General features: G+C 35.5%; 1 protein-coding gene across 1 annotated transcript in view; it reads right to left on the bottom strand.

Annotated features, from left to right (window-relative positions):
- Window positions 1-12,897, bottom strand: part of LOC121327741 (solute carrier family 2, facilitated glucose transporter member 9-like) — a 136,143-nt gene that overhangs the window by 15,125 nt on the left and 108,121 nt on the right. The window contains exons 9-10 of the mRNA XM_041271954.1: window positions 12,655-12,756; window positions 11,973-12,048 (exon numbers count right to left, since the gene is read on the bottom strand). Coding sequence (XP_041127888.1) covers window positions 11,973-12,048; window positions 12,655-12,756 — 178 coding nt within the window. The remainder of the gene's footprint in view (window positions 1-11,972; window positions 12,049-12,654; window positions 12,757-12,897) is intronic.

Below are 12,897 nucleotides of genomic sequence, written 5' to 3'. Positions count from 1 at the left end.
CCGCTCCCACCTCCACCACAAGAGGGAGACAGCTTCCCCCTCTACCATTAGAGGAAGGACCAGGATGTGACGCTGGCGGTCCTCAGCAGCCCCTGCATAGGCTGCTGAGGGAAGCACAGGAAAGAACCGCACGGCCGCAGTGGCTGCGAATAGGGCCAAAGCCCGCACCCCAGCTTGTCCTAACTCCATCATCACTCGGGGATGCCTGCATGACACAGCCTCACCATTGGCAGCATTTTGGCTGCTAGTGGTACAGCGGGAGGAGAGACTGCTGACAGCACTGCCCTTAGCAGCCTGGCTACGGGCAACATTGCCACCCATGAACCCCTTAAAGTCCCTGTTCTTGGCCCGGGACTTTGAGTGAGACTTTTGAGATTTTATGGGGGGAGGTGGCCATTGAGGCCATGTGTGCTACACACAAGGGGGGGGTGGGGGGTAAGTGGCAATATTGCCCCGCCCGTGTGTATTTCTGTGTTGTACGTTGCGTGTAGTGTGTTAATGTTGGCGTGTAGTCATTGGTATACTGGATGTAATATGGGTTACGAGCACAAGTGATTAAAATGTATATATGTATTTAGGCAGGAGGATTGCACAGCACTTCACATGCAGGTAAAAGGTAATAATATGTGAGCACGGGAAATTGCACTTTCATTAATTCATGTGCAATTGTACCAAGACTCCAACTGAATGACTGATTAGCAATTGAGTCTTGGTATAGCTGCATAAAAGCAGCATGTTTTCACTCACTCGGGGTTGTGTGTTCGGTGAGTGGAGAATATATGTGGAGAGGAGAAAGTAAAAATGTAAAGTAAATCATAATATCAGCTCACCGTGTTTGTCTATGTAGTCTGTTTTGTTTGTCTCTTAGTTTTGGCTACAAGTGCCATGTCCTGTGTTTTGTTTGTCTTTCAACCTTTTATTTTCTGTTTGTTTAATCATTAAATGCTGAGTGCAACCAAGTGCTCAGCTTCACCAAATTCCACATCTCTTTATTCTGTGTTGGTTTCTGGTTCTGGTCTGACGTACCCACTACAGCCGTCTTTATGACATACCATATAAAAATGAGGCAATTGGAAAGTTTTAGAAAAAAACATTTGTAAAAAAAAAACACCATAATATTATTCTAGAAAGGAGGAATAACTGTGAACAGCTATGTATCTCCATGTCTTAGTAATTAGAAAGGATGAACTGTTTCACATAAAATGATTATTTTGGATGGTATTGCAAGGCTATCCCCTGTCAAGAAGAGGAAATAGATGATTCTGTTACATTTAATGCAAGGACACACAAGGGAAATAACTCATTCAGTTTTATATGGCACAAATTTATTGGGGGGAATAATTAACTTCTATGGGATACGCTCAATAATTCCTCCAGTGTTTTTTCCAATATGTATGAAGCATGAAATCCATGAAACTGTGAAGTGCAATATATAAAAATACTGTTTAAAATCCCATAATAAATCTTGGATTTGCAGAGATGATTTGACCTGTTTGAGATATTTATACACATTGGCTCCCACAAGTATTGGAGCCTTCATGACAACAGCAAATGTTATGTGTTTTTCTTCAGCCTTTTAAGGACCACTTTCCTGTATACACAATATTACTGAAACTTTTTTTTTGGGATCCTAATAATATTGAGATGATAAAAAAAACAAAAAAAAAAAAAAAAAAAAACACTGGAGTGATTGGTAGAGGACATAAAGAATAAGGTGAAGCGATTAGCACAAATTCTGAAGATTTGTTTATTGACTGTTTAATCAAATACTGTACATTTGCAAAGGAAGAAAGGTGGAATGAACATAAGTGTTCATTTTATGCAATTTGTGTTGACCATCCTGTAGTGGACTGCTTGCACAACCCCCCTCTCCAAAAGACACCATTATTTTTGATTTTTCCAGATGATCATAAGACATTAACCAGAGTCAAGTTATGCAGGAGTAGATGCAGTACTATTATATGTTCCAACAAATTATGGAAATACAAGAATATTATTGCAGCTCGGAGAACCCACAGTGAATGAATGATTGCAAATGCAGATGATTAATAACTATGATCCAATGGCCCGATAACTGTGATGGGCACGCAGGGCCTGAGTGAAAGCTAAATTTGGCCGGAGGACTAGTCCGTGTGTGCCTGATGGCTACCTCCACGAGGCCGGCTGGAAAAACATGAACAGTTACATGCATCCCAGTGCCGCAGATAGGAAGTGGCTATCGGCCACCTCCTCCCCAAAAGACGAGGCCGCCAAACCATGGATGGAAAAATAATAATAATAATAATAATAATAATAATAATAATAATAATAATGATTAATCCACCCCACAGTGGCACCATCTACCCTCCAAATATTGAAAAATTAATGAAAATGAGCAACTGAGACAGGGCCCTTCCCTGAGCATTACTGCGCTGGGGGAAAGAGTCCAGCCCGTCCAGTCCGACCATGCACCCTGCAGAACTAAATATGAACCGATCAGCACTCAGGTGAGGAAAAACCAACTTTTAAGGGGGAAACCTCAGAGAATCCAAGGCTGATGGCAACCCTCCTGCAGACTCTAAGCAGTCGACTCCTCTTTCGGCTTCCCAGCGCTTGACTCAGCGGCCGAAACAAACAAAGCGACATAGGAGAATAACACACAGAGCTTTTATTGTTGATGACATGTTGATTAGGCGGATTCTCCTTGCAGAAAAGCAACCAAGTTTACAAAGAATGTTTAACTGCTGTAATTTTCAATAATGGTTGAATTAAATACTCATGCAATTGTAAGAATGAGCAGTTTTTGTCTTGCTATTGTGAGCAAAAATTACTATCTAGCATGAGTGCTAGTAATGTTAATTTCCATATCTCCTAAGAGTTTTAGCCAAAGACCTCTGCTCTTTCAATTTTCTTGTGATGAGATTAATTCTGTTAACCTTTGTAAAAACTGTACAATAGGCAAGTGCATAAATCTGCCATTAACAGTCAAATTTGGCAACTTATGCTGTTTTTTTTTTCTTAAACTGAATGTCACGTAGGTTTTGAAATTCATCTCAAGGAGACAGATTCTAGTTAAGAATGTGTCAGTGTAAAGATTTATGACCTATTTGTCAAGCTATGTCACCATTTATATATGGCTTAGGTGTCACTTACAGGTTAAGAAATAAAAAAAAATAGTAATACAAATAATTTGAGTGGGTAGTTCTAATATAAATAACATGATTACAATCAATGCATTTGAACTTTTGACGTAAATATTTAACTCATGGGTACCACAAAATTTGCATAACAGGTCAAATCTTCTTTCTACCATCTTTGAAACATCTCCAAAGTCCATCCCTACCTTTCCCTCACGGATGCATACATACTTTGTCAAGCATTTGCCTTCTCTCAACTCGACTATTGCAACTCTCTCTATGGTGGTCTCCTGGCACACACCAAAAACCGAGTGCAGCTAGTTCAGAATGCCGCTGCCAGGATTCTCACCAGATGTAGAAAACGTGAACACATCACCCCCCATCTTGCCCAGCTGCACTGGCTGGCTGTAAAGTTCAGGATTACTTTCATTTTTAAATTCTCCTACTCACCTACAATGCCCTTCATCTCATAGGTCCTGAGTGCCTCTTCAACCTACTGACCCGCTATGTCCCTGCTCGCAAGCTGAGGACCTCCGACTTTAGCCTGCTTGTTATCCCCAAGCAAAAGTGCACCACACTTGGAGAACGCTTGTTTAGCTTTATGGCTCCTACTCTTTGAAACTCTCTCCCAGCTTTGGTGCGTGGTGCTCCCACCATCGCTCACTTTAAATCAACTCTCAAGACCCACTTGTTCTCTTTTGCTTTCCATACTCTTGTTATCTGATATCTGTTATTAGCTGTTGTGTTGTTGCTATTTTTTTTCTTGCATCCACAATGTTTAAGAATTATTTTTACATCCTTTTACATATGCATTGTTTTTCACTGTATTTCATGTATTATACATTTTTCACTGTATTTAATGTATAACGCTGTATCTTGTAAAGCGCTTTGTGATGGTGGTCCACTATGAAAGGTACTATATAAAATAAAGATTGATTGATTGACAATGAAAAGGCAACAGTCTACATTTTACATCAATAGCTCATTGGGCACATACATAATGTTATTTACATTTTAAATAGTGAGCACATTGTTTTGTTGATTGTTTGATTTGTATTGCTTCTTGGGATAATCCTATACTTGGGAAAGACTTTAGCCTCGTCATGTGATTTCATAAAAACGCCAAAGTATTTTAATGTTTTGGTATTTGAGATTAGTTAAAATTGCCAAAATGAGTTTATTAAGAATCTGTATAAATAGCTATCTGAAAATCATTAGACTTAATACATGTTAATTAATGTATATATAATATTAAAATATATATATATATATTCTATATATATTATATATATCACACATACATATGTATGTATATATATGGTATATGATATATATATATATATATATATAGATATATATAATATATATATATATATATATATATAGATATATAGAGGCTGCATATAGAGGCTGCAATTTGTTGTTTAGAAGCTGTTTATTGCTGTGGAGCTGTAAAGTGTCAGTGTACTTTTGAAGATTAAGTTCTGACTTTTAAGATTTCTGTTTATTTTATATCTGTGTATTTCAGTAAACTGCTTCTATTGATTGGTTCCTGGTAATTCCTCAACCTTTACACAGACATACTATTTTAATTGGAACTATAAAACAATATGTATTATGCAATTGTTCTTACAGACCTGAAGAAGGGCTAGGTTTATTTTGTTCCTTTTGTTTGACTTGTGTTTGTGATCTATAAAAGTGTGTAACAGTGTATTGACTTAATTTCAAGACTTAAGCATGCTGTTTAAAGGGAAGATGGAATTTCTGACTTTAGAAAATAATAGTGGTGCTACATCACATGCATTAAAATGAACTAAGTAATCAAATGTACTCAATCATCTGTCTGGTCTCATATCCACAATGATCTGTCTTACTGACACTGGATCGATACTGCCAGGCCCCTTTCACAGGACATGCTTTTTTTTAACCAGGTAGAATATTTATTACCTGACCTCACTTTGGGTCCTGGCTTTTATTCACATCCAACAACTGAATAACAGAATTAGTGGGCACACTGTTCCAAATTATGCCTCTTTGCTATCTAGATGTCAAGCTTTTTTAAGGAAAGTAATTCCCTGAATTCCAATTTAACATTTAAACATGCTTTTCTTTGCACTTCTTTCAATACATGAACATACATAGAGTGCTCTGTTTATTTCACTCACACTGACTCACAGTCATTTGTGGAACAATTAAGCATTCTATGAACGTTCATTTTATCCACGTCTAGACTTTGAACAACACCCCTTTGCCATGCAGATGTTGGACAATATTTAAACACCTGTCATATGTTTTCTGGTCAGTGTATTCCAACCAGCTGTGAATCTGTTTCAATATTAATAACGTTACGTGTATTATATATTGTAAAAATTAGCATGACCTTAAGTGAAGCAAACCAGCAAAACATTTACCATTTTTTAAATATTCTATCATGTAAACAAATGTTTTTTTTTTTTTTTTAAATGAAATTGCTACACCCAAATGTCCACAATTTGAACTTGATTTCTGTATTGTAGACAGTACCTTGTTCTGAATAACAATAACAAGTCAAGCTACTGACCAAATGTAAAATGCCACAATGAATTACTCATATGACTGTTATACATTCTAATTAACCTTGATTGTGGCCTTTCATTTTATATTTAAAAGAGATACAAAGGTATGGACATTTTAGAAACACTTCAGATGTTTAGTTTTTTTATGTAATGGATAATCAATTATAAGTGTTGAATCGATAAAAAATAATTCACTGTTTCAAGTGCCGTTAGGCACAAGAAACTGGATTATTCTCTTACAGACTCAACATTTCTATTTGTTAATGTCAGATAAAAATGTCTTCCTAATTAATACATGTTCGATAATGATTGAATTGATTGTTAGTTTAGGTTTTGCTCTTTTGTTACGTTTAGTTCAAACATTTAAAATGTTTTTCTCTCTTAAAATACACAATTATTTTATGTAATGCCTACTTTTCCCCTTCACATTTAAAGTTTTATTGACAAGCCGGAGGGCTCGGTTACCTTCTGTATTAAACATCTGATAATCAGATCCTGGGCTTGGGAGCCAGAGACATTTTTAGCATTAGTGTCAGAAGCCAGCTTCAGGATGTGTATTCAATGCCTTTTTCACATCTAGAGCCCCAGCCTATTAAATCAGCACAGGCAGGTAAAATCTGAAAACATCCCACACACAGAATCAGTAACAGTTTGTGTTTCACTATCAGAAGCAGTTAAGATACATAGCATATCTTGAGGTCAGTAACAATCTGCTAGTCTGTTTTGATTCTCATTCGTAACACATTGGTCAGTTTGATCAATGACTGACATGCCTACCCAGCAGTTACATGCAGTGCTGTGAATACCTTTACAAGCATCCTTTTTTGTAGGACATACTGTACACTAGACATCTAAATCACACTCCACTTAATCTATAGAATGACAGTCAATTTGTATCTGTTACTTTGATATATAGAACTCCCATCTATGAGTATTTTCATAATAGCCCCTAATGGTGATTCACTGGGATTTAATAGCGAGCTATTGGCAATTTGCATTTCTCATAGGAAACCTTGTATAATGCAGGATTTAATCTTCACAGCTTTAGTGTTTGGGGGGTGAGGCAGGAAATGAAATGCCATATTTCTCAAAGCAATTATCAAGTAGTCAACAGAAGTAAAATAAGCCAACTACACTTTTAGCCTCTATCTCAAAGGACTGTTCCACTTGTATTATTCAGCATGACCTCTATGATTAACTTTTACAAAAATACAGTTAAAAAGACCATTTGGTTCAATAGCACTTGGAAGATCATCTATAATTAACACATTTACTTTCAGAAAGATATCCCATTTCATCCACTAGCGTTTGTTTTAAATGATCTAAACAGTGATTGAGCTAAATACAATTGCCTTTTAATGAATGTAATGCACAAAAGCGATTTGAAATTGCGGGCTGGCAGAACTCAATCCGGGTGTTGGACGTTACCTGTGTGGATGACGCAAGAGGTACACTTTAAATACCTGCAAATAGACTGCAGAAAAAAAATATGCTGTCAAGGAAATATTGGCAGTTAGTGGATTCATTTATAAATAGAAATTCTACAAAAATGTGATACATACAGGTGGCTTTTTACTTTTCTTGTTGCAAATTTAATTGTTGATTGTGATGAAACCAAAGGCCACCCTAGTTTGGATCAAATTAGAAGTTGAAATTGAACTTCTTTAATGATGCAGTTGAATTGTAATATAGAGTGCCATGATTTAGATCGGACACAGTTTTGATTATTAAATATACCTGACTGTGTAACACTAACAATAACCAACAAAACAGAATTTCAAAAGTTTTCTATAAACTTATGAATTTTCCTTTGACAACACTCTTGGAAGCAATATAGCTTCTCAAATTGCTTTTAAAATATTGTAGTGTGCTTAATATCACATCCCAATATTGCCTGCAGTAGCTGAAAGCAATGCTGTATTAAAAAGTTTGATTACATCGAGTCAATTGTCAACAATGTATTTCTAAAACTTTCTTTACTGATGCTTATTAACTGTCATGAGATGTGATCTGATGCTGCTTGTAATATATTTTCTTCCTTTTCTAAGTCTTTCCCGAAATACTGTTTTGTTTATTTTTTACACCAGCAAATAAAAATGCATTACAATATGTTTGAAGTTGAAATTCTGAGGATTTAAGTGTTCTTAAACAGTAGGTTCTGACCGTTGTTAAAATAATTACAAATCTGTGGATCTAGGAATAAAAATGGTTACATGCTGGTGTTCATATAAGCTGTACAGATCCCAATGGTGAAGGAAAAGTACCATTTGAATAGCTAGTTTTTTTTTTTTTTGTTGTTTTTTTTCTCTTTAAGGGTAAACATGTATAAAGATTATACTCTGCTACTTTGGAAAAAAACTGACAGGACCTGCAGTGTAAAATGTGCATGATGTGCTCACACATTGTTTTTTTTCTCAAAGTTGATTTTGGTATAGTTGTCTTCCCTCACATCAAATAATTTCCGTGTTCCCTTCAGTTTACGGATTGCAAATAATCCTGAAATGATGGTATTTAACAGTTTGGAAAATATTGTTAAAATAAAGGAAAAGCCTTCTTTCTGAATGATCTGAAAAACTATTATCTACACACGCTTAAATAAGGCTTTGCTATCCCCCGTTAGGGAATGAATCCCCTACGAAGGGGGTATAGTGGAGGTGTTTGTATGCATGTTCACATTTTTCCATATATCAGAAGAACCGCTTGTTTTAGTTGGACATTATTTGCATCTTCATAAAGACTACACAATAGTGTATAACTAGGTGCATGAATTACAGACCAAATGTATTGTAATGCAACATTTTATTTACAGTATTAAATAATGTCATTTTGTACCATTACAATAAAGAAAAATGTTGGAACAAATCACACAATTTTATTGTGTATGCTTACTGTATATAAGGGATTCTGAATATACAATATTTAAACAGCATTATGTAAACTTTATGGGAAAAAACCACTTGACAAAGCCAAAGATTAAAACAACCCAAGCAATTTTCCAAATGAGAAGATGTCACAAAGACAGCTGTAGTGGGTGATGTCAGACCAGAAGCAGGAAGAGACAGACACTGCAGGTACGGTGCAAAACAGCGCTTGCTTGCACCGGTTTATTGTAAAATAAAAGATTGAACAAAACAGAAAATAAAAAGGTTGTAACAAAAACACTGACACCAAAACAGGACATAGCACTTGAGCCAAAATAAATAGACAAACAAAATGTACTAACACTAAAACGAGTGGATGAACACTAAACAAGTACCATGCTGGCACTTGAGCAATTGTTATATTTTAGCTTTACTCTCCTCTTTCTCTCACCTGTTCTCCACTATCGAACACACAACCTCGAGTGAGTGAAAACATGCTGCTTTACTTGTAGCTGTACCGAGACTCGATTGCTAATCAATCATTCAATTGGAGTCTTGGTACAACTGCACGTGAATTAATCAAGTGCAATTTCCTGTACTCACATATTATTACGTTTTACCTGCACGTGAAGTGCTGTGCAATTCTCATGCCTAAATACAAATCTACATTTTAAATCACTCATGTTCATAACCCATATTATATCCAGTGTACCAACTACAACACACCAACATTAACACAATACATACAACACAGAACACAAACATATGCACAGTGGCGGGGCACACTCCCACAGAAGTCAATAACTGTCTTTAAATGGCACAAACCTGAAGTTTAATTACCAAAGGCTTTGTTCACACTGGGTCAGTTTAGAGGGTTAGGTCTGCACTCGGTATGGTTTGGTATGTTTGGTGTGAAGTGTGAACAACGCAGTCTGCATGGTAAACTAACCGCACTGAGTCCACCCAAAGAGGTGGTCTCGGTCCGTTTGACAAATGCACCGTGTGTGGTTCGCTTGTTAAAGCTCAATGTGAACAACTGCTGGACTACTTTTGCATCTAGGAAACAAACTATACAAGGTAACCTGACTCAGAAATAAACATCCTGACAACTTTTTACACTTATAAGTTTAAAATCTGTTTCAAAGGTTGTTTTTTAAACTCTTTTTTTCCCACACAACCACATTCACAGCAATAACGACCCCTGGTGCTGTATGCTCTTCCGGCAGTGATCAGAGAGGACACACCCCTGATCTCAACCCATGCACTAGAACAGACATGTTGAAAAGACCTTTGAAACAGACTTTAAAGTTATAAGTGTAAAAGGCTGTCATGATGTTAACAATGAAAAGAAACATTAAAGGTACATTATTTGAACAGCTGTAGCAACACATGGGGACGTATAACGCTATATTTTTTAGGAACCCAGCTACTAAAGGTTTTTTCACACTGAGCGCGTCACGTCAAAGTGTCAGCGTCCAGCGTATTTAGAAAGCAAGAAACAACAAACCTGTGATGCACAAGAAGTCGAGATGTATTCTTATTATTAAATAATATACTTATTAATTACTACTCATTCATGTGTGTGATGGAGCACTGTCCTTTAAAATAAAAACCTAAACAGCCATAGTTAAAACAAATAAATAAAAGCACACAGCGCAAATAAGAAAAATATTGTATTTATATGTATTAATAATGTATTTATGCATTAATAATAATAATAATAATAATAATAATAATAATAATAATAATAATAATAATAATAATATAATACTCCTGACTGTGCTGACTGTTTACATTTCTCTACCTTTTCATTTCCAAATGCTGCTCCATTAACTGCATGCGCAGCCTGTATTTCCATGGTTGTATATTTCTTACTGCCTTCTCTCTCTTTGTTTTTTGCTCCTTTTTTCAAGAAAACTGGACCTGCAAGCTCTTCCATCAGTTTTTAACTACATCTGAGTCACAAGACGTGCAAAATAAGTAAAACAAGCAACACTATAGTACTTTACTTGAGTAAAACAAGCAACAGTAGTAAGCATTTTGATGACTGGACATTTATGTATTTCCTGTCTGTCCTAAAATTTAATAATGTAAAATATACATAAACATAAAGATTATATAAATTATATTTATTCATTTAATTCAGATGGAGGTTTTTTTTTTTAACATGTCAGGTCTCATTTTGTGTTGCTGGCAAAAATCCTTGAAAGGGTTTTCTTGTTTTCTTTACTGTAGCTCTATTTGTTTCCATTATCTTTAAGAAAACTTTTCACTTTGGCAATATCTAATGTTTTAAATCACTCACTTTCATTAGGCCAATGTCTCTGCTTGTGTTAACAGTAGGGCTACCTGTTGATGTCTGTTGTCATGCCGACGAGGGGTGTGAGCTGGAGTGTGATTGGTTAAGAGACACATTTTCGCCCGATGCGCACAGAAAAATAGGACAAGGTCTATTTTTTATGCTGTCGGTTTTGACGCGTCCGGTGTGTATGCCTCCATAGGATGTATTGTATTTAAAAAAAGAAATTACGCCAGACGCAACGCCTTCAGTGTGAAATGACCTTTACTCTTTAAAGGAAGAATAAATACAGTGTACAAAATTATTGATTCACACGTGGTATTTGGTTTCCAATACTTGTTTTGTTTCTCAGTACATTCTTATTTGTTTTAAAAAAAAGTCTGAGCTAGAGAACAAACTTAAAAAATAATCAAGGATGTGATAAAAAAAAAAACAGAAAAAAAACCTGAATAAACAAATGATAAATGAGTGAGAACATTATTTAATTTCTCTATTTGTTCTACCTTTAAGTCATAAAATAGAATTTGCACTGGCCTCTAAATCAAGTACCAAAACACAAAGCTAGTATCTGCAGCTCTGACTTCGAGGAGGGAGGGGGTAAAATATCTTAGGAGGTATAAAGGTTAGCATGGTTTTAAAAATACCAGTGAAACAGTGAGGGTACATGGTTAACCCACAGGGGTCACCGGATCTTAACAGAAGTCTGTACGGCATAATTAAAATGTGTGTACTGAGGATACGAAAATCAAACATCTGAAAATGATTGCAGAATATGTGAAATGCCAGGGAGGGTGCAATGTAGTGATTAAAACGATGATGATCTGCCACAGTTTCCATCACTTGAAAAGAACCCATGTTTTTTTTTTTTTTTTTTTTTTTTTTTGGAGGTGGGGGGCTGGGGGTGTTTATGAAGTAGACAATCACCTGATTAAAAATCAATGCTATAATTGAATGTGGAACATTGATTCATTTTTCAACACAGGGATTTGTCAAATTTTGTATGTTTGATGTCACCTTTTCCATTGGATAATTTAATTTGGGTCTCACTGGAAGGAAATTACAAAGAATACCAACCATTAGTACACAAATATATTGTCTCTTAATAATCTTTGTCACTACCATATGCGTGTTTTGAACATACCTGGGCCAATGCAAAATGATGCAATAACTCCTATGATGCATCCAAAACTGAGGTAAGGCAGCCAGTATGCTTTGGTCTGAAAAAAACAAAACAAAATAACAAAACTAAAAGGCTACCACTAGTATATCAAATTCAAGAATACAGTTTTCAACAATGTGCCTGAAGCTGTTATATATCCAATAGTCTAAAAAAATAAAAATAAAAAAATTTCTCTCTCTCTCTCTCTCTCTCTCTATATATATATATAGATATATATATATATATATATATATATATATATATATATATATATATATATATATAGTCTCATCCATCCAGAGTTGAAAAGTTATCGTCACTTGCAGTGAACATTTCAATGGGATGGGGAAGGATGTTCAGTCCCGGCACTTGGGATTCTCCAGCTCAAAGCCAAGTAAACAGTGATTTAAAGAAAAATGATAGAAACTAAAATTGGAACATAACCCAATACCACCCATAATGATTACATACACTACAAGATAGTAAGGGAAATGTAAAAAAAAATATATTAAAATTAAGTTTGAGTATTCTTAATCTTTAATGTAGGCACATATTTAAAAATGTGGCCTGTTGTATGCAATGATTATTTGTTCATTATTTAATTAATCACATTTTTTTTTTCTTTGTTCATTCTTTAATTAACTATCATTGTAATGCATTATACCTGTAAATTAAGGAAAATTGTAAGCAGGCCATAGAACACAGCCATAGCTCCGAATCCACCAATAAGAAGAGGTCTTCGCCCAACATGTTCTATAATTATTCCCTAAGAGGGGGCGAGAAAGAAGATTTTTATATGTTATATTAATATGTCATAAAATCTGTGCAACTCTTACTAGGTAGTGTTATCGGGTCAGCAAACACTGCTGGCAGTTAATTTGAAAAAGTGTTGACCCCAGAAAATGAA

Source organism: Polyodon spathula, chromosome 1 (assembly GCF_017654505.1).
Source record: "Polyodon spathula isolate WHYD16114869_AA chromosome 1, ASM1765450v1, whole genome shotgun sequence".
NCBI lineage: Eukaryota > Metazoa > Chordata > Actinopteri > Acipenseriformes > Polyodontidae > Polyodon > Polyodon spathula.
The sequence above is the reverse complement of the archived record's forward strand: the minus strand, read 5'-3'. Positions and strand labels throughout refer to the sequence as shown.